Genomic DNA, 22,549 nt, shown 5'->3' on the forward strand with positions numbered 1-22,549 from the left:
CATGAGAGAGTCAAACTGGAGAAGCTATTTCAGGGTAGAACTCGCCTCAGAAAGCACATGCCTATGAGTAAGCGCTAAAAATATAATTTCTAATTAAGTCGGCACCTCTGTTCTCTGAGTTCACTTATCTGACTCTACCTGATCCTGTGCTCTCATGAATTTAGTAGGAAGTGGTAAAAAATTAATTAAGGAGACGCAGAATGTATTTTTGCTTCAAATACTACTCTTTCAGTTGAGACTTGCAGCCCACCGCTGCAGGGCCATCTCTTACACAAGCGTGCCTGGGAACGCCATGCTCGGCATTTCCCTGCTCCCGCTCCCGTGCTCAGCGGGGGCCGAGTACGTCCCCTGAGACCGCCCTGCACGCCCAGTGCATCCGGGGGGGCCTCAGCCCTCCCCGGAGCGCGGAGCGGCTCCCCTCGGCTCACGTGAGCACGGCTGGCGCCCAAGGACAACGGGGACACTGCAAAGAGTTACATTCTCCAAAGTAAGACGAAGGGGATGAGAAGGAGCGCGTCCGTGGTACTGCTGAGCGATGAATGAGATTTAAAAAAAGTCACATTCTTTTGCAACAAATATACTTGCACAGTAGGCAGGACTGTTGAATTATTTATATCGAGTTGTGGAAGACAAAACATTTGCTAGCAAAGACCACAGAATAGACAAATTACATTCTCCCCCCACCCCTCCGTTCCCAGAGCTGTTATGCAGCAGTTTCCCCTCAGTATTGGGGCCTACATTGACTGGAATATTATACTAGAAATCAGTGTGTAAACAGGATTTCATGAAGCAAATCCTCCGTTCTTGTCGGCGCTATAATTTCTAATTTTCTTTCTTTGAATTTTCAGAATATGTCTTTGACTCATTTACATCTGTGCAGATAGGATTTCTAATGGCTGAGCAGCTGAATAATTTGCCAACTTTCTTAGAGTTTCTCAGACTTCCTGTATGTTTTGTAATTCATTCATTCATTCAATCATTCAGTTTTTGTAGTTATAGAAACAGAATCTATCGGCTATGCTCAGAACTGTTCCGCACCCTCCCCCCTTCCCCTTTCTTCATTTCCCAAGCTAGGCCCGCCCCCCACCTCCCCCAATCTGCTGATGTCGCTGTCCCTGGCGGCTCTTTAGTTGACTGAGATTAAGCTGAGGGGCGATTCCTCTCGCAGAAATTCGTTCTTTCAGATAAAAACAACGTTGTGCCTATTCCAGGAGGGTGTTATGACTCCTTCCATTTTCTTTTGTTGTCAATTTATGTTTTTTGACACAAAAATATGCCCAGTTAATCTTTGCTCAAGCTAAAAAAAGGTAATACCATCTAGTCCTGGAATTTTTGGTATGGTTCAACATGTACCCACATTAAAGTGTAAAGATATAATTGTTCAGGTTGTCTACAGCCTTACTTCCCCCACGTGCCCCCACTGACACTGCGTGTGAGGCGTTTGACTGCGACCGGCCCACCAGGTTCCCCTTGAGTCTCCAGGGCGCGCTCTGGGCGGAAGCAGCGCTGGGACCGAGAGGCTGAATGTGTGGTCGGCCACGAAGGGAACTCACTCCGGTGTGTTTATGTCGGGTCACTACATAGAGTAAGAACGGCCACGAAACGGTTCTCCCTTATGTTGGGTCCATAAAAACAGAGAGTAAAAGCGAGTCTGTCTGTCCTCGTTCTCGGTCAGGACTCCAGGCGTCTCAGAGAAGCGAGTTAACCCGTGAGGGCCCTGGCTTAGGGGCCGAGACGGTCACCGCTGTGTTTGCTGTGACTGGGTCTCGTCGCAGGCTGGGAGCCATCTGCCAAAAGCACAATCCTTTGCTTAGTCTCATTTCCTTTTTGTCTGGATTGCACTTCCCTTTATTATTTATTCAAGAATATAACCAGATTTTTTCTTCATGATCATACACCAAAACAAAGTCTGGGTAATATTCTATGTAACATCCCAGCTTCTACTCTACTAGGAGGAAACTAGGGTTAGTTTAGGTTGTGGATTGATTCCTCATTTTCACTTCTGCTCCTCAGATGAGCTTTGGTAACTAATTTGCCACTTCACAGTTTGATCAAGGTAACTCAAGTAATTTCTCAGTCTGTCATGTCAGCTGAAAAGCAGGATAATGATTTGGCTCCATCACAATAGGGCACAAGAGGAATTAATGTCAATGTATTTGTCATGAGGAGCTTATGTAAGCCGCCGATGTCGGCCTACAGAGAGACTAGGTCTCATATGAAAGGGGGCTTATGAAGGGCGAGAGAACACGCTGGTTGCTGCCACCCAGTCAGTGTGTCACCCTGTCAGTGTGCCGACGGCAGGCGCCTCGATGCCTTACCTGACCCGTTTTTCAGGTACCCATTTGCATCTACGGTCGTGTACATGATGTACGGTCCAGGCTGATTTACGCCAAAGGGCTGGAACGGAAAGGAACAGTTAGGCCTTAGAAAGGGAGGGGGTCACTTTAGGGGGGGTTGCTAAGACGAACTTGTCTGTCACAGAGGGGCGGATATGTTAAGCAGCTCTCCCCAGAGAGCTGTCCCCACTGGCCGGTCCTGCACCCCCTGACAAGTACCATTTGGCCAGACCGAGAGCCCCAGTGAACAGCCCCATCAAACTGGCCTGTTTGTTAGAAACAATCTGTAGCAATCATATATGTTGAAGCTGCCCGGGGCTGTGCTACCAGCCGGGCGAACCAAAGGTTAGAAGGAAAAATGCAAATGAGAAGTTCAAAGGAGGGCTTCGAACAGAGCGCTGACAAGGCCTGGGGTTCTCGCAGGCCCCACCTGTGCGCCTGCCCGTTCCCACACAAAGACACATCGGTCACTGACGGACACCCCTCTGCATCCACTGCCGGCCCTGAGCTGAGTGCACAGGGCAGGCCCACCCCACCGGTCAGGCAAGGCCACCGAATGAACAGCAGCGACAGTCAGCAGCGACATTCACCAGCGACAACAGGTCCCGGAGAGCGTGTCCCAGGCTAACGCGTTATTTAGGATGTCCGGTTTTCAACAACAACAAAACCCACCACACACACACACACACACACACACACACACACACACACACAAAGGCATGGGCCACACAAGGGGGAAAAGGTAGTCCAGAGGGGTTGGCCCGCGGAGCCCCCGGGGTCTGGCTAGCAGGCCAGACCTTTAACCGGGCTCTACCGCTGCCCAGATATTCAGAGCATGACAGGGTGTCACGTCTGCGGAACCGAAGGAAACTGAGGACCACGTCTCACCAAAAAAGTGTCACTAAAGAGATGGAAATTGTGCACGCACCCCCCGCCCTTCCAGAGCGCGGTAACAAGTGAAAAACACACTGCGGCGGCTCAGCAGTAGACTCAGGTTGTGGGGAAAGAATCCACAAAACTGAAGATGGCCCCGTCTGAGAGATAGAGAAATGAAGACCCTAAAGACAGTGAACAGAGCCCGAGAGTCCGATGCCGGGGGCCTGGGGACCCCCTTTACGAGCCATTGGTCTACTGGGACTACACTTGGTGCGTTGTATGAGATTCGGCAGCTTGCGCCCTGACCGGTGGTGGCTCAGCTGGTTGAGGTCCTTCCACAAAGTGAAAGGTTGCCAGTTCGCTTCCTGCTCGGGGCACGTGCCTGGGTTGCAGGTTGGTCCCAGATGGGGTGCTCGCAAGAGGCAACCAACCAGTGTTTCTCTCCTTCTCTTCCTCCTTCCCTTCCCCTCTCTCTAAAAATAAGTAAAGTCTTTAAAAGAGTTGGTACTTTGCAAGAGTATACAGTGCCATCTAAACCTCTGCATGACAACCAGAATGGATGAACACGAGAGAATAAAACCACGAACTGGGTTGAGCACTGGAAAGACAGGGCAACACCTCTCCTCCTCAGCTGCTGTCAGTGGAGCCGGCGTCTTCTCACAGCGGCAACGCCCCCTCGTCAGCCAGCACAGACAAAGGGCGGGAACGGAGCCACTGGATGGGGATTTCGCAAAGAGGAAAGGCAGGGAAAGATCTGAGTAGGAATTATTAAGGAGCTTTCTGAATTGTGGGATATAATCTGCAATGTTTAGATGTATTTTAATTTATTTAGCTCTAAAAGGTATGATTTTTAAATTACTTGTGTAACTGTTTTCACATGGCCTATACCAGCGATTTTCAACTGTTTGGACCTCATGGCGCACATAGGCCAATTACTAAAATTCTGGGGCACACCAAAACATGTATTTTTTGCCCATCCAATAAAAAAGTACAATTTCGATTCTTTCAAATCGGATGGCTATTTTGTGTTGGCTGTTGTCATTTTTTTAATGTGACAATCTAAGGACAAAGGGCTCAGTGCCCCTGACTAAGTAGTTGGCACTGCATGTTTTAGAAACTCCGGGGGCACAGCAGGTGACAATCACCGGCCTATTCTATTGTGACGTCAGCGTTCTCTGTTTTCATCCTTTACTGGAAATACAACAGCATGACCTTTTCCTCTTAAGGGCAAGCGTGAGGCTGTCAGTCACACAGGTGTGTAAGTGAAGTGCAGGGAATCAAGGCAGTGTGTGTAGGGGCAGAACTGTGGAACACACCAGAAAATGCAGCTCTCTCAGTACTCAACAGCCTACACAAGAACCTAGAAGCCAGTTTTAACTTCTGAGTGACAGAGGCAGAGACAGAGAAGACCCTTGGAGAGGGGAGCTGTCTTACGCGGAGCAGCAGGCGTGGGGTATCTCACATGCGAGGGCCCGTGGGGCGTGCTGGGTCACAGGGGACGGCTTAAGATGATTCGGAGGGAATGTCCCAGCCAAACAAACCGGGGAGGAGTCAGTACACAAACGGCAAGATAAAGTCCGGGAGGAGCTGAGAAGACGTGAAGAGCCTCATAGAGGGGCCGAGGGCCTGAAACTCCCCGAAGGAACGGGGGGCACGGCTGGAGCGGCAGAGGGGGAGGGGCGGGCTGCAGGAGGGGCTCAGAGCCCGTTCCTTCCTTCGGGGAGACACAGAAGCAAGGGTCGGACAGGAAGACACCAGGCGAACGCTGCCCCTGGAAGCAGCCGCAGTAACCGAGACACAGCCTGGCTCTCAGCCAGACAGACTTACGCCCTCATCGCAGAGGCTCTCTGCCTTAGTGTCTTTCCCTCAACACGGTCTGTCCAGCTTTAAGAAAAAAAAATTAAGGCACGTCAGAGGGCAGGAAATAGTCTGACTAAACAAAGCAGACATCAGAACTGGACGCCAATGCAGAGCGACGCTGGAACCGTCACTCCAGGAATTGAGAACAATCAGGATCAGCGTGTGAAGGGCTCGGATGGAGGACAGTGGGCGGCGTGCAAGAACAGGCTGTTAACGTAAGCAGAGCCATGGACACTCTAAGGATCAAAAGGAAACGGTAGAAATTAAAACTAACAGAAACGAATGCTTTGGATGGGCTCATCGACAGACTGGACACAGCAGAGGAAAGAATCAGGGAGCTTGAAGGGGCAGCAGAAGGAACTTCCAACGAAGAGAACTAACGAAAAGACAAACCAGAGCACCGAGAAGTGGGAGTCAACGCCCAAAGGCGCGACACGGGTGTCGTGGGACCAGCGGGAGGAAAGGAAAGGAAGGAATGAAAGCAGTATTTGAAGTAACATGAGATTTCCCCCAAATTGACAGCAGACCTGAAACCACAGGCCTGGAGGCTTAGAGAGCACCAGAGAAGACAAGTGCCCCAAACTTCCGCCAGCAGGAAGTCACCAGCAGGAAGTCGGAGAGCCCTGAAAGACACCAGAAACACGGCGCGGGGGGAGATGCCGGAGTCCGCGTGAGGCTGCGACACCGCGGTGGCACAGCACGGGTCAGCGTGGGGCCTACGTACAGGGCTGCGGGTCTTCCTCTGGAAATGCCGGGGAGCACAGGGGTTGGAGCAAATACGGGGGGGGGGGGGGGCCGCTGGGCGAGCACAGGGTTGCATTTGGCCAGGTAGCTGAATCAGACAGGCCGCCTGTGCCGGGTGGAAGCGTACTGTCCGCAGGAACTCAACTCGCGAATGAATGCCGAATGCCGGCGCTAAAGAGCCGCCTACGAGTGAGCGTTCCCCCCCCCCCCCACCCGCCCCGAGGTCCCACACTGGGTCACGGCTCCTGTGACACTTTCCGTCACGCTGTCAAAGCAATATGAAGAACCCCCCCTTCGCCGTGAAGTAGGGATTTCACGAGCGGGCATCCATTGACAAAGGGAAGGCTGGGACAGCGCGGTGTGCATTTGCTGCTTTCGGGTTGTCGCCAAATCATCATCTGTGGCATCAGTGGGGACGGAAGGTGATACATGTGAAGGGCTGTTCCATGCGGTCTGAACTCCGCGGGAAGTAATCAACAGGTGAAGGGAGGCGGGGCGCCACCTGTGGGAGAGCCCGGAGAACAGCTCTGCCTGGGGGGACTCCTGTGACTTCCTAAAGATTCTGTCCTTCACACAACAGAAGTGGCTTTATTTTCAGAGGAGGAGGGAGCGCTGCTGATCGTGGACGTGCCACCTGCCTGGACTATAGCCTTGACTCTCAAATTTCCGCTGGAACTTGTGGGCCAGACGAGTGGGCTCGATGTGAACTTCCAAGTTCTCTACCTACCGTGCAGTGAAGAGCCCCTTGGCGGGGTGTGGGTGGTGAGGGCTGGGAGGAGGGGCAAAGGGCCCAAGTATTTCACAAACCGGGCCAACAATGCCCAGATCAGTGAGTTAATCTGCCTCTGATGAATCACATCTACACCCGGAATTCTTAAAACAGACTCGATTCCATCCGCCTCCCCCGGCTCCCAGTCCCCCCTGTCCATGGCATTTGCATAGTGCCAGGAGGGCGGACAGGCTGGCCGGGCACACGCACGCACTCAGAGTGGACATGGTGACGTGGCGGCCAGACTTCCCCTGCAGGGTCGCCCGAGGCCCTCAGTCCCTGATCCGCTCCCAGCACCGGCTGCTGACAGCTCACGGCTGGCTTTGCACCTCGAAGCTGTTCTCAGTCTAAGGGGGCTGGACTGTGTCACCAGAACCCCTTCCCAGGGACAGCCCTCACGCAGTGACGGCTCAGTACTGGGCCACGAGGCCTGGCCACAGGGCCTAGCCCTCCGCTGGAATTGCGGCTGTCGTCAGAGACCCGTTCTGGCTCCAGAGCTCCCCTCATGTCACCGGCCACTCCTCCTGCGGTGAGTCCTGTGCACTCCCTGCGACTTCAGCTCTGCCCTTCCCCAGGTAAGTCTGAACCCTCCGCCTGCAGGCCTCTGGGTCAGGGTCCGCTCCCACACGTCGGAGGTCGGGGAAGCTCCCCACCACACATTCCATGGGATCAGTGCAGTGCCTACGTGGTGGGGGGCGGGTGACGGGGGGCAAAAATACAGGGCTGTGATTGGAACACCTCGCTTTGTGTTCTCGCTCCACTACTTAATAGCCCTGTGTCTCTAGACAATTCCACTTCCCTGGGCCTCTGTTTCCTCATCTTTAAATGGGGGGTAATTCCTTAAAAAACAAGGGTTACTATGAGGACTCAAGCAGGGATACACACGCACACACACACACGCTTTCAAGTATAAAGTAACATTCTTACAATTTACACAAACAGGCAATTTCGAAGACTAAGCCAAATTATTCTCACATTTTATCATATTTCACTGAAACGTTCCATTAGACAGCAAGTCAATATTAAGACTGTCCAAAAATTCATTGAAAAATTCATAAGTTGGACCCTGTGCTATGTGCCGGTGTACAAAGATGGCAGGTTCTTGATCCCCAGGGGTGACAGTCTAGTGTGGGGGGCATTGAAGGTCAGCAGGTAAGGCTGACGGAGCGGCACACACGTGTGGAAATGATGGGGGGTGGCCATTTCCCAAGGGTATGAGCAGAGGCTACGGGAGGTGACCCTTGAGGGGGCAGACGCTTTAGGAAAGGCCCCTGACCCCAGTGAGCTTCTCTCAAGCACCAACAGGTGCCCCCACGGACCCCACGGAGGGATGATTTGACCGTGGCCGGTGTGGCCATGGGCAGTTACTCACCGTTATCTTCCGCGGGCAGTCGTTCGAGCAGAGGCCGCTGAGCACTGTGGGAAAGGGAGGAGAGGCAGTTGGTTATCGCGGGGACAGCCTCAGCCTGTGCGTAAACGCGTGCTGTGTCCCCTACGACCGGCCAACAGAAGCCAGTCGCACTTCTCTAGCCCCGGGTCAACCGGATCTGTCGCTCACTTTACTCCGGCATCTCAGAAGCTGTCAGCAGCAGACGTGGAGTGCGAGTAAACGCCCTGTGTTATCGTCAATGGGCGCTGAAGACTCGCTGAGGACGCACGAGCTGCTTCAGGACCAGGGAGGAACGTCCGTCAGCGCAAACGCCCACGGGAAGGGGGACCGTGGGCGTGCTCGGAGCCCACGGCGAGGGCGCGTCGCATGCGTTCTGAGAGAAGTCGCTTGGGCAGGGTCCACGGGACACAGGCCCTCAGAAAGGGCCATTCACCACAGACGGAGACAGCTGCTCATCCCCACCGGATACGTCAACGTAATCACTTCAATGTTTACATCAGACACAAATGAAGAAACAGTGAAGTGTTCTACACTCGCAAAACAGCTTTTGGTGTTAGGTTTTTTATCCTGGGACAGTGACTGGTTCTTACTCTTATTCTTAAGGTTTTGGTTGGTTGTTTTTTTGGGGGAGGGGGTTAGCTCTAGGCAGACATTAGTATTTCTTTCCACTTGCACCAAAATGATCTTCATAAACCTCCATTAAACCATTATTTTGCTGAACAGCCATTATTTGCTCACAAGTCTGTGTCTGTAACGTGTGTGCGCTCTGCAGCATTTTTACCATTTTCCCAGGGCCTAAGCCAGCGTGTTTGCTCAGCGAGTGCTTGTTAAGGCAGGAGACAGACGGGCTTCAATCAATGGCCCAGGGTAATTGGCTCCTTGGAGGAAAAGGAGGTTAGACTTTAACTGTAACATAAAAATTACATTTGGCCATGACCCAAATAATATGAAGAACTCTTATACTTCAACAATAAAAAGACAATCAATTAAAAATGGGCAAAAAACCTGAACAGGCACTTCTCCAAAGGAAATAAAGAGACAAAGCTCGTGAAAAGACGAGCGACACCGTTAGCGATCAGGACGATTCCGGCCAAGACCACAGGCAGCGCCTGCTGCTCACAGGACCCGAGGCGCAGGAGCAAGCCCCCGAGGGCGACACGCAGCGTGGTCCTCACGCACCAGGAACCACTCCTCAGCTCCCGCCAGGAAAGCAGTCCCGCCACGTGCCCGTCCACGGGTGGACCGCGAGGACGTCGTGCGGAGGGGAAGAGGCCACTCGCCATACTGCCAACCCTGGATGGCTCCAGCTCTGGGAGGCGCCCAGAGGAGTGAATTCATAGAAAGCAGAATTCCTAGGAACAGAATTATTTCTGGGGTTCACCCTGAAGCTTTGGTGTGCACAGCGCTTTAGCGGAACTCTTTCCCGGGCCGTGCTAAGTGAACACGTGACTCTGCCTTCACACAGGCTCCTCCTTCGTCCTCACAGTGAGTGTGCCTGGGCGGTGAGTCCAGGGGCCCTGCGCCGCCCCCTTCCCCAGAAGAGGAAGCGAAAACTTGGCCAGTACATCACTCAAGGTCGCAAAGCAAATGGAATTCTTTGAAAGACCATGTGGCCACTAGGCACTGGCTCATTTAAAAAACACATTATCCTACTTATATGGGAGATGGGAAATCAATGAACCATTGGATTATTTTATTTTCCGTACAAGGGAGAATGTCTGTGTCTAGTTTAGCATAGTTGAGAATATTTACTCAAAATTACATAATAGTCTCTTTTATTTTGTATACAGCAAGCGAAAAATTTGCTTGTATCTTGTATCTATTTTTGATTTCTACAAGACTTCCTCTGTCAAGTTTGAAGTTTCATTTGTAGCCATAGGATGAAAGTGGTAAGATTTAAATGCACCGCACTTACGTGCATATCATACATTTGTCATGGGTGTCTACTACACACACATGCCTTTTAAAAAGAGACAGCTACATAATACAAACAGAACATGCATTTCCCTGGTTTTGTAAGATTCAAGAAGGAATGATGTTAATGCTTGAACTTGATGAATGTTCTTCTCGATAATACTGTTTAATTGGGCATTCAGAACTCCCAAAGGCTGTTAGGAAGGCTAACCTGTTCCTAGTGCGGAACGGTCATCTCACCCACAGAAAAACGTGACCTTTCTCCAGGGACAGGTGTGGAGGACGGGGCAGGCGAGGCCTGTCCCACACGAGGCAGAAAAAAGTCTGCGGCGCTTTCAGCAATTACGCGGCCCTCCATACGGGGCGCTGTGGGAGAGCAAAGTTTTCCTTTTAGCTTTGTCTTTGTCATTAAATCCTGCTGGGATCCGCAGTTAGTTTCCCAGCAGAAAGGAAAAGGGACCCACCGGCTGACATGCCTTCTTCCCTTGAGTGATGAAATCAGAAAGGTTCTGCCACAGGCTGCTTTGTTTTGCGACCAGGAAACAGAACAAAGCAGATGCCCAACTACGTTTTGACAGTAAAAAAGGAGCAAAGCTCTGAGATTCACGTGGTGACCGGAGCCAGAAAGGGGCTGACTCTTATGACACTTGTGCAAATGCCGCCTGAGATGCCAGCTGCTTTAGGACTCCGTACAACGCAGCTTACGAACGAGCGAAAGGCACCAGCAGTCTGTCCCATCGGCGCGGGAGCGTGATTTCTGCAGGGAAATCCATCGGCATAAACCCCCACCCTCTGGGCCCACGTCAGAAAAGCCCCTGGCTGCCGCGCTCCCAGGCAGACGGCGTCGCTGTCGTCGGTGATAGAGCTCACCTCCCAGGATTCACAGACAGCGCCGCCGGCCACAGCGGCGTAGACGTTCTCCTCCCCGAGCCCTGAGCACAGCAGGCAGGCGTGCAGATGCACAGACGCCCAGAGACGCCCGCGGGACGGGGGACCCGGCCGCTCCCTGCTCTCTGCGCGGCCACCTGCGGACTTCTCAGGGCAGGGGCAGGGGCAGTTTTCTCGGCTTCCATCAGTGTCTGTGTGTCTGTGTGTCTGTCTGTCTGTCTGTCTCTCTCTCAACAAGTGTCAAAGACTGTCTTCCCACCAACTCGCTGGTGTCGGCTGGAATGCAGTCTGATTTTTAGACACTTAAGGATTTAACCATTTCATAAATGTTTGTAAATTATTAGTATTTGTAATATTAAGAATTCCATATAGATCTATATTACATTTTATAATACCCTTTCAAATAAACTGGTCTAAGCAGTAATTTCTAATACTCCAGGATTTTAAAACCAAAGCTGTTTTAGAAGGATTAATGAAATATGAAAACTTAGGCTACTCAGAGTTAAATGAAAAACTGTAATTAAAATAATTAATGAGCTATGTGAATTACTGGTTATTAGCAGATTAAATTAGTTTAAAACTTGACTAATGGGATGGGCAATTCATTAGTTTTCATTAAAATGACAGTGCTTAGGATGTGACCATTCTGTGGGAAAACGACACATTACGGCCCAGGTGTTCCCAAAGTGTAAAACCTTGCCTTCTGGCTTTGTGACTCAGGTGGCTACTTAATAGCAATCATCGAGCAGAAGCCTGGCCGGCCTGGGAGGGGGAGGGGGGAGGAGGGGGGAGGAGAGGGAGGGGGGAGCAGCAGCAGCAGCAGCAGCATAGGGGATGAAGTGGCCTCTTATGGGACTGTCCGAATTTGTTCTCTGAAAATGCCTTTAGTTCCTGTTTCTTTAAGACACGTGGATACAAAGCAAATGTCACACCCAACCACCCTGTGTGAAACAAGGCCTCCCTCCCAGCCGATCTCGCCACTAAGACCCTTTATTAGTTCTAGAGCGCAGTCTGCTCTGGGCGCCGGCACCGGCTCGGACAGGGCACCAGCACAGCGGCAGCTGCGCGAGTCCAGGCGAACACCAGTGATGGAAGGGAAGGGCGGGAGGGCATCTCAAAGCAGCTGGAAGGTCATTTCCCCAAATGATCGCTTTAAATTGGTATCTCATTTCCCATGACCTTTCTGTGAAGCATGTTATTAATATTTATGTTAACAGCGTTCGTGCAAAGCTACCTTGTTTCCTAAGACTAAAGCCTCCTGCACTGAGGCGGCGTCGGCGTCTGGGTCTGAGCTTCCCGGGCCACAGTCACCCAGCTGGCGGTGTTGCCCAGCAGCCCCGTCCCGACCTGGGCTACAAGCTACAGGCCACGGAGGCTCCAGAGATGCTCTGGTTTCTCAAACTTTGTACATGGACTTTTTCAAATACACAACTCAGAACAGTAGAAGGAACCCTGTGACGTGTCACAGAACGTCCGCTGTCATCACCGCATGGCTGACCACGCTCGCCTGTCATTTCCCAACTCGGGACCCTTCCGAGAAGAAGCTCAGATGTGGTGCTTCCCATCTCACGACTTAATTCTCCAGAGAACTTGACCTCGTCCTGAGCAGGGCCGTGTGTGGCTGCAGGCACTGTTCCTGCAGTCCTGGTTTGCGTGTCAGGCGGAGGGGCCAGCCGGCACGGGTGGGAACAGGGAACGGTGAGCACATAAATCACTAGGTACATTGTGGAAAACGGGGGTCGGCCTGGCTGCTAGAGGAGAGGCCTACGCAGAAAGACTAAGAAGAACTCTGAAACGTGCTGGCTTAGAGGTGGAGGCCACGCCGTGAGTTTGTGCTTTTCTGTGCAATGCGGTGACAGTGACAGCTGTGCGCAGCTGTGCGCTGTGGTTCTGGGAGGCCGGGCCTGGGTTTCCTAGCTCTGCCCGCCGAGAGCACCTGGAAGAAATGGCAACCCGGCAGCAACCAGAACACAGAGAACCCAGAACTTGGCTTCTAAAGACCACCCTCCACTGAAAGGGGCCGGGGCTCCTGGGAGAAAGGTGAGACTCTGGACCCAGGGCACGGGAGGGGCCGGAGGGGTCTGCAACACCTGCTTGCAGCATGTGTCACAGAGATAGGGGACACGTCGCCTGGAGGGACACTTCCTACTGCCCACTGGGGACAACTGCAGCACTAAAAGAAATGGTTTTGTTTATTAAATAAAACACAAATACACAGGTCTATACCGATAAAGGAGCACAGGAATGGGAAAGAAAGGGCCCTCTCAGGGTGGAAAGCCAACTAACAATGTGGAGGGGACTCTCTGACAAGCACCAGGTGGAAGGCTGGTGCAGGCGGGGGCTGCCGGGGGACCCTGGGGCAGAGGCTCCATGGGGAAGAGGACATTGAAGCAACGCTGGAGTCCATCTCCACCAAACACCAATCAATCACAGCGGGGGTGGGGGGTGGGGAGGCGTGCGTTACGGTGGAAGAAGCCAGTGGTCATCAAGATGGCCAGAGGGCCAAGGCCAAGGTTAACATGGCGGTGCAAGTCAACCCCACATGCTTCCCAGGGCGAGGCACCGAGGGCCGCACAGTGCTGCCCACGCAGCGGGGTTTCTGCAGAGAGCGCAGGACCCGAGCTGGGTAACGGGGCTGGAAAACAGAGCATCAAGGGCGCTGCTGGTCATGACCCCGGGCCAGGAGGAAGACCATCCCTGTTGGAACCGAGTCTGGGTACGGGACGCCAGCACTGTGCTGACGCTGATTCCCGACCTGCAGAGCTGCCCGCAGGTCACGCAGGGTGTGTCTTCACTTTGGAACATTCGCACTGACAGAGAGACCACACGGGGGAACGTTAATACCAATAACAAAACAGAAAGCAAACACTCACCGATGACCTTAACAAAATAGGCATCTGCTTCAAAGTTATTTTTTAACGCGTGGATGGCGAAATTGCTCCTTGTGTGCCCTTCGCTGAGCACCATGATGTCCAAGATGCCCTGAGGAGACAGAAACGGAGCGGTGAGGGCCGCGCGGCCGGGGGGGAGCGGGAGCACAGGCTGTCTGTGCGGGGACGCGCCCGTCCTCACCCAACGCGACGTCCAAAACAAACATACCACTCAAAAGGCGGAAGGCCTTGAATAGCAAAATACAAATAAAATGGAAAACACTGGTAATTCAGTCTCTGGAGAGAATTTGGGGTATTTCCTTCCCGTCGTGTTTGCATGAAATTTTAAAGGCCTATGACAGGGACTTCCGAATATTTCCAGACCCGGAGAAAAGGAGACCTCTGCCTGTCATCATTCTTCCCCCAAGAACGGGGCGGGGGGGGGCTTCGCTAATGTTTTCGGAGGGAACGGAGCGCACACTTAAGTCTCCATTCTGCCGACTCTTAACGAGGTGGATCATTTGCTGTGTTTTTCGTGTTAGCCACTTGGGCTTTTTTCTGTAATCTGGCTATGTTCTGTTTCTCGGGAGGGAATTTTTGGTGACTAATATCAGTTTATAAAAACCCTTCTTATATTAAGAATATTCATTATTTGATTCTTTCATAGCGAATTTATTTCCGAGATTTAAAAACAATTTTAAATTTCACTTAGGACGTGTTTTATGTATGGAAATTAAAAATTGATTTGTAGTCAATACCCTTCGGATGTTTTTGCCAGTTACTTTTATGCTTGAAAACGGCTAAAAAAAGTGAAATAGAATGAGATCTGATAGCAGAGAGACAGGAAAACAAGGACCGCAATAATCGTGTAATTGAGAACCAGCAGCTTACAGAAAGTAAGGCACAAATGGAATTGGGGGAGGCAGGAAGGCCCTCGTGGGCATTTCACTTTAAAGTGACCGTGCTACTTTACAGGGTGCACTGTGCTACATTGACTCCGGATTTAACACATTCACACCAGAACTTCCCGTTGTTCTGAGCGCAAACTGGTGGTTTATAGTCGAAAGGAGGAAACTGGGGCCCTGAGAGGTGGACCGGCCACCGGAGACAGAGTCACAAGAGTGTGTGGCGTCGGGCGCCGCCTCTGGCTCACGAAGCTGAGACAGAGACCGAACTTGCTCTTCGTGACCTTGTGCAGGTTCAAGGGTCTGCTCCCTGCTGGCTGTGCCTCGTCTCCTGGGACCCCACACACCTGCCAGCCTCAGAGCAGGGCTCTCTGGTGGCTTAAATGAGCACAGTACGAGGCGGAGGCCAGGGGTGGCAACAGGTTTGTCCCTGCTGCCATCTAACGTCGGGAGGGGCTTTCTTCCATGAACACGTCTGCTTTTCTGACCTCATCTGCATTTTCTGGCCCAACAGGGTGGGGGTGGGAGAGAGGTTGCAGAGGGCAGGGAGAGAGAGAGGGTGGGGAGGAGATATGGGGGTGGGCAGCAATTAGACTCCACCCCCAGGAGAGCTGGGAACTCACATCTTCGTAGATGTCAAAGAAGGTGGCGACCACGGCATCTCGGACTTGACTTAGGTCCGTCAGCTCCCAGTAGACCTTAAACATGCGACGTGCCCCCTCACAGCTCGCGTTGGTACAAGGGACGTTCTCCAGCAGAAAGGCCTGCTGGTTGCTGCGGGACAAAGGACAGGCAGGCGGTCAGTGGGACATGTCCACATGCACCGTGCCGTCTGCAGTGACAACACTGTGCTGTGTCCTTGGAGTCACTCTGAGAGTAGAGCTTTCATGTTCTTACCGTAACCACGAAAACACGAGGTTACGTGAGTGGTAGTTACGTGTCTGACCCTACGTGACCTTGCCAGAGCAGACACGTCACTGCACACAGGGGCAGAACTCACGGCATCGTGCAGCTCACACAGCGTTCTGCCAATTACATCTCATGAAACTGGAACAAAAACAGTGGTGGAGGTATGTGGAAAGTGCCCGAGGACTTGGACGCTGAAGGAAACACCACTGCGTAATGTGAGTGTAGAAGGGGGAACGCCAAGGGGAACGCCAAGGACCTGGGGCTGAGGGGAGAGGCAGATGCAGCACGGCAGGGCTGGCGGCGTGTCACTAACTAATGCGGCACTTAGGGACGTTTCTAGCACTCAACACTTGGCGAAAAAAGGAAGGTCTCACATTGGTGACCTCAGTTTCTCCCTTAAAAAACTGGAAACAGGAGCCAATAAAATATGAAATAAGCAGAAGGAAGGAAATAATAACACAGAGGAAAGCAATAGTGTAGAGAACAGAAAAACAATATAGGAAATCAATAAAACAAAAGCTGGTTCTTTGCAAAAAACAATTTTAAAATTGATAAACCTTCACCCAGAATAGCCTTTAAAAGCATCACAAAGAGAGAAAACAGAGTGAAAACAGCAGGAACGAGAGAGGTAACGTCACTACAGGTTTTGCTGACGTTGAAGGAATAATAAGGCAATGTGACCAAAAACTTTGCACCAATATAATTAATGAGTTGTATGAAACGAATTCCTTGGAAGTCACAAACTACCAAAGCTCACTCGAGAGGAAATAGAGAAACTGAAATTGTACTTTCAAACCTTCTTAACCCCCCCCAAATCCAGGCCTGGATGGCTTCATTGATGAATTCCACCAAATATCTAGAGAGGAAATTACACTCTACCCAACCTCTTCAGAAAACACGCAGGAGAGATACTTCCCGACTCATCCCATGATGCCCCGCTGCGCATCAAAATCAGGTATTACAGGTCACCATGCTCCTGTACACCATGTTCCTCATGGACACAGATGTCAAAACTTAATAAAATTCTAATAAATCAAACCCAGCAATAAATCAGAATTTGCTTTGCACAACAGGCTTTACTAAAACTTGTGAGATTTGGAACCACGTCCCTGCTTCACGATTATCAGGGAACCGTGGGAAGAAAGGAAATGGTCCTGAAATGAACATGTTTCAGTGAACCCAGCGCACTGCAAAGTGGAGACTTCACGTATAAAAAAAAAGATAAAAATCATGACCAACCTGGGTTTATTGCAGGAAGGCAAAATTGCTTTAATATTTTAAAATGAGTATCACTCACTAGATTAATCAACTAAAGAGGAAAACCATATGAACACCTTAATAAAGGTAAAAAAATGTTCGATGAAATCAAACATCCATCTCTGATCCAAACTCCGAGCAAACCAGGGAGAGAAGGAACTTCCTCACGTGACTCAGGGCATCTGCAGAGACCCGATAGAGAACAGCACGCCCACAGTGAGAGCCACGCTGTCCTCCTGAGGCCTGTGTCCCGGCTCGGCCGGGGTGTCTGCTCTCGCCACTTCCACTTGACAGTGTACGACAGGCTCCCCCCATCATGGAAAGGCAAGGAACACAAAAGGTATCTAGACTGGAAAGGAAGAAGGAAACTGTTTTTACTGATAAATTATTTGACCACCTTTTCAGAAATCCCGTAATAGCTCCAAAAATACTACTAGGATTAATAAGTTGAGGTAGGTGGCAGAGCACAAGATTAGTACACAAAAGTCGACTGGACTTCCATATGCTAGCAAACAACGATCGGAAATTGAAATAGGGAAGTACCAGTGATAATAGTATCAAAAAACGAGTTAGGTGTCTGATAGAAGATGTACGAGACGATACGCTGGGAACTATGGCAGGCTGCTGGGAAGCAAGGGCCTCCAGTAAAAGGACGCGTGCACACACGCGCACACACCCTGGGTGAGAAGACTCGACACCGTTAGGATGTCAAGGGGCCCCACATCGATGTACAGATGCAACGTAATATTCATCAAAGTCTTAGTACTTTTTTTTGCAGAAATTGAGAAACTGATCCTCATAGAAAATTCATAGAAAATGCCCAATTCTGAAACTGACAAAATGAAGCTGGGAAAAAGTAAGCTGGAGGACTGACACCGTCTGAACTCACTGCTCATTATAAGCTGACACTAATCAAACCACGGGGTGCGGTGGCGGATACGGAGCAGAGGTCATTGGAACAGAACGGGGAGAGAAGAAATGGACCCACCGAGACGCGGAGTTGGTTTTCACCGAATATCAAAGGCAGTTGTGTAGAAAAAGGAAACCTTTTCAATAAACAGTGCTGGAACAATTTGCCAAAAAACGAACTTGGGCCCATACGTTGCACCATATAGAAAGGCCCAAATACAAAATGTGGGACTGTACGCATTCCAGGAGAAAGCACAGAAGGAAATCTCTGTGATTTAATTAGGCGAAGGCTTCTGAGCTGGCACTGAAAGAAAACCGAGAAAGGGGGCGTTTTCAGAATCGGGCACTTCTGCTCCTTAAAGACACGTTCAGAGAAGAAAAGACAAGCCAGAGGTCAGAGAAAATATGTGCAAACCACAAGCTAATAAAGCGTTTGTATAAAAATGACTTTCGAAGCTCAATAAGAAGAAACCAAATATCCCAAATAAAATGTAGGCAAAGGCTTGAACAGACTCTCCACCTACAAAGACACGAGAGCCAAATGATCACGTTAACAGATGGTCAAACATCATCAGTCATTAGAGAAGCTGAAATTAAAACTACAAGGACAGAAACTACAAACAGAGTAACTACAGTTAAAAAGACCGATGGTAGCAATGCTTAAGAAAATGCGAAGCACCTGGAACTGTTTGGCATTTTCTTAAAAAGTGAAACACGCAGCTTCCAAAAGACCCAGCCCTCCATCCCTGGGTGTGCGCCCAAGGGCAGCGCACTGCTCGGGGCACCCAGTGACTGGCGCGGGAATGTTCGGAGCAGATTCCGTGCAACGACAAAACCTGATAAAAACCCAAATGCCCATCAACATGTGAATGGATGTATCGGTACAGTGAATACGCCTCAGCCAAAAGAGGCAATGGACTGAAGATGTATATGTATAAACATGGAAGAATCTCGGTATTACAAGCTGAGTGAAAGAACGCAGGCGTGAGGGCCTCCACTGCGCGGCTAGTCACACAGAGCAGCAGGAAACACGACCTATCTACAGGGGCAGGGAGCAGGCCGGAGCAGCCCGGGAGATGGAGGGGAAGGCGGGGAAGGGCGAGGCCAAGGGCTAAGGAGAATTTCTGCGGCTACGGGCAGGGTCCACCCCTGACTAAGGGAGCTCTCACTGTCCGTATGAGAACTTGCCGACGCGCGCACTTCGAAGACGTGTGGTCCACGCTGTCAGTCAGACCTCAACAAAGCTGTTACAAATGCGCGGACCCTTCCGTAGGAAAACCAAAACCGCCAGCCACAAAAGAAAAAACAAAGCTGACACCAACAAAACGAAGAACACTTGTGCTTCAAAGGACCCCACCAAGACGACCCACAGAACGGGAGAGAACTTTTGCAAATCATGTATACGACAAGGGATTTATATCTAGAATATGTAAAAACTCTGATAACACAATAATAAAAAGACAAATAAATAAATTTAAAAAATGGGCAAAGGGTCTAAATAGACAATCAGCCGAGGAAGATACACAAATGGCCCCTAGGCACACAGGGGATGGGGAAGGGCTGAGGCCCTCCTCCCACACAGCGGGGGCACAGAACGGGGCAGCCGCCCGGGACGCAGTCTGGCAGGGCGTCAAAGGGGAAACCCAGGTCCGTCCCTGGGAACATCCCACCGCTAGGTGCAGCTCAAGAAGAACAAACCTGCCCCCACAGAAACTCGTCTATGAATATTCACAGCAGTATGATTCGTGCCGGTCAGATATGCACCTGCCAAGGATCGGATACAACGTGGCGCGTCGCACACGGAATATTCAACGACAGGAGGAAGCGCCGATGCACGCTGCCTGCCGAGGGGCGGGCCCCTGAAGACATCGGGCTGGGCCAAGCCTGTCGCAGAGCGCCACGCGCCGTGGGACTGGTTTATAGAGGACGCCCAGGACCGGCGACACTACGGAGACAGAGAACACGCGTGGTTTCCTAGGGCTGGTGGGGCTGGAGAGCAACGGCTAGGGCGAGTGGGCTGCTTTTCGGGGTGACGAAATGCCCCAAAATGAAGTGTGGTGATGGGCGCACAGCCCCGTGAACACACAGAAAGGCGCTGAATCGTACGGAGTGAGTGAGTGAGCTGTATGATGTGTGAACTGTGGCTCAACAGAGCTGTTAATAAACAGACGTAACTGCGGATAATTCTAACCCATAAAAACTCCGAGGGACAGGTTTAAGTGCCGTGGGCTTTAAAACATGCACGGCTGCGGTGTCTTCCCTGAGCGGGCCAAGCCCTGCCGTAACCTCGCTTGCAGAGCTGGTTTTCACCATCTTCAGAGGCTCTGCGAGATCAGTGTGGCTCCTCAGCACCCCCAGCGCAGCGCCCAGGCCGCATCTCCCCTAAGGGATGGGGCTGAGGGCTCACTGGACTTGCGGTGTGATTTCCGCCCTGGCCGCTCTCAGCGCTGTGTGTCCACCTTAGTCCCTCCTCGTCTACAGTGTCCTTAACGCTCTTCCTCCCAGTTCCCCGATATCACTGTCAGCCGGGCTCGCGTGGGAGGAAGAGGGCTGCGGTTTGGGCGCGTGTCCGTCTTTCCGAGTAAACCTCAGGAACGACACTCGGCGGACAGGCCGTGCGCGTTCCTTGAAGGGCGGGAGGAAGCCCCCTCCGCAGAGCACGGCCAGCTGACAGGCCACGCTCGCCTCACTGAACGCCCAAGTTCCTGTCCCAGAAGAGCTTAGATCTGGTCACGTTTCAATTTACCTGTACTCATAGGTGTCCCTATATCGGCTAATTTGGTGGCCACTCCCTTTTCTTTCTAGCTAATACAATATCTGTGTTTGTTTATTATGTAAAATAAACACAACACAACGGCCATGCTGTCTGTTAGTAACCTTGGATGGAGCAGGTGAGGAAGAGACGGAGGAAGAGGCAACAGCTGAAGGGCCTGCCTGTGGGGCGTCCTCAGGAGGCAGGTGACACTAGAAGAAGCCCCCAAACCACCACCGGAATGACGGAAAAGATGAATCGCCAGTGACGGAGAGGAGCCCGTGTCAGTCAACTCGAGAGATGAATAACCTCCGAAAACACGCGAGCGCCAGCTAAACACGACACCTCCCCACGTGGTTTTTTTTGTTTGTTTGCATTGTGCATCCCCCCCCCCCATGGGCAATTCTATAGATGAATTTCTCAAGTGTTTTAAACATTATTGAAGAAATTCTCTTCTACCCAGGCGACTCCTCTGGACAGCGGACTCACCCGTACATATCATTTGTAGGTGAACGTCAGTCACATTCATTTGCAGTTGGGGACGTCGATGAGATTCAATCCAGGGACAGAAGTTTGCTCTGGCACCCGCCACGTTTGTGTTTACGCTGTATGCTAAAACCAGCTTCTGTAAAACACCCACTACTTCACGGAAGGTAAGACGTTCTAGGTACCTGAACGCCTGTGAGGCACAGGAACTTATTACCACATTCCAGTCTTAATTTTATGTTCTTGGGAAAAGTTTGACAACGTGCTGAGTTAAGATAATTACGTGCCTTTGAAGAAGGGCATTATCCCATCAATGAAAACGCATTAAAATGAGATTAAACCAGGAATGTACACATAATCACCCATTAAACCCTTTATTAAGCAGAGGACAAAACATTTAATTAACTAAAACTCTGAAAGAAAAGGTGGCTTACTGTGGTTAGCGGTCCTGTAACACTGAAATCGCCTTCCTTGTCGGGTCTTCCCGGGCCTCATGTGACCCCAGGCGACCCAATTCAGGGTTTATGCTTGTTACCCCAACGTTCCTTCCCACCCTTCCTAGGGGGCAGGATAAAACTCCCACTTCTTGAAACACTATGGACTTGAAACTGCCAAGTCATGGCACAGCTGGGGCCATGAAGTTTACAGCGAACGTCACGAATGAGCCGTGACTCCTGTGCTAGGTACTCGTGGTCCCAAATAGGTCGTTGAGGACACAGAGAGGAGACAGCAGAGGGTGAGACCACCGTGCCGGAAACCCCGAGAAAGTCTGCGTGAACGGCCGGCCGAGGGCAGGCAACCGGGACCCCTCCCCTGGCCTGCAGACGGCGACTTCTGCGGCCGGGGCTCGTGCAGAGTGACGGCCGCTGTGGGGCGCTACTTGGTTTCCGACCCCGACTTACTTGGAAGGGAGGGGACTAGTTCCTAAGACCTATGAACAGCAGCATTTCAAAAGCTCGGTGAACATGGATTTCATGCCTCGGGAATCTGTTATTTTAACAGTTTTCCTTTCACGTTCATCAGTCATTTGCTAAATCTCCCACATGCACCTGAGCCCATACCAAGCTGCGGTTCTGTGCTGTGGAGCTGACTTGGTTGCCACCTCCGGAAGGGGCTCAGAATGAACATGTGTGTCCCCTGGAGTGTCGGAACCCCTGGCCTCTCCTCGCATTTCCTCAACCCTGTTTTTATATTATGAAAGATGCCATTTTTCAAATGCCCACTGGGCCTAAACGAAAACGCTAGCAAGTAAATACACAAACACGAGTGTTTATAAACTATGGCCCATCCTGCACAAACACAGGTGCTCACGTCAGCAGTAAGGTGGCATCTTACACCTGCCGCAGGAGACCCACACACCGCTGGCGTCCCGAGTCCAGCTCTGTGCCCACGCCTGGCCCACTGGGAGAGGACCGTCGGGTGTCATCGGCTGCTCACCAGCTGGAGCAGCACAGGGAAAAGGCTAGGAAGCTGCGCTCTCCTGCGGCTTCTTCTCCATGTGGCCGTATGGGCAGGGAAGATCACACAGATGTGTACACATTTCTATTATATATATGATTGAATGGGTTTTTCAGAGCAATTGTGCCATTTTTAGATTGACTTTAGAGCCTGAAGTGAGATTCTGCCAAAACACAAACACTGGTCATCTCTGGGTGATGTGCTTATGGGTGACTTTCATTTCCTG

General features: G+C 51.2%; 1 protein-coding gene across 1 annotated transcript in view; it reads right to left on the reverse strand.

Moving 5' to 3' along the window:
• Window positions 1-22,549, reverse strand: part of ITFG1 (integrin alpha FG-GAP repeat containing 1) — a 91,287-nt gene that overhangs the window by 10,779 nt on the left and 57,959 nt on the right. The window contains exons 11-14 of the mRNA XM_053914709.1: window positions 15,176-15,326; window positions 13,651-13,759; window positions 7,958-8,001; window positions 2,319-2,397 (exon numbers count right to left, since the gene is read on the reverse strand). Of these exons, the coding sequence (XP_053770684.1) occupies window positions 2,319-2,397; window positions 7,958-8,001; window positions 13,651-13,759; window positions 15,176-15,326 (383 nt within the window). The remainder of the gene's footprint in view (window positions 1-2,318; window positions 2,398-7,957; window positions 8,002-13,650; window positions 13,760-15,175; window positions 15,327-22,549) is intronic.

The sequence above is a fragment of the Desmodus rotundus genome, chromosome 12, assembly GCF_022682495.2.
Source record: "Desmodus rotundus isolate HL8 chromosome 12, HLdesRot8A.1, whole genome shotgun sequence".
NCBI lineage: Eukaryota > Metazoa > Chordata > Mammalia > Chiroptera > Phyllostomidae > Desmodus > Desmodus rotundus.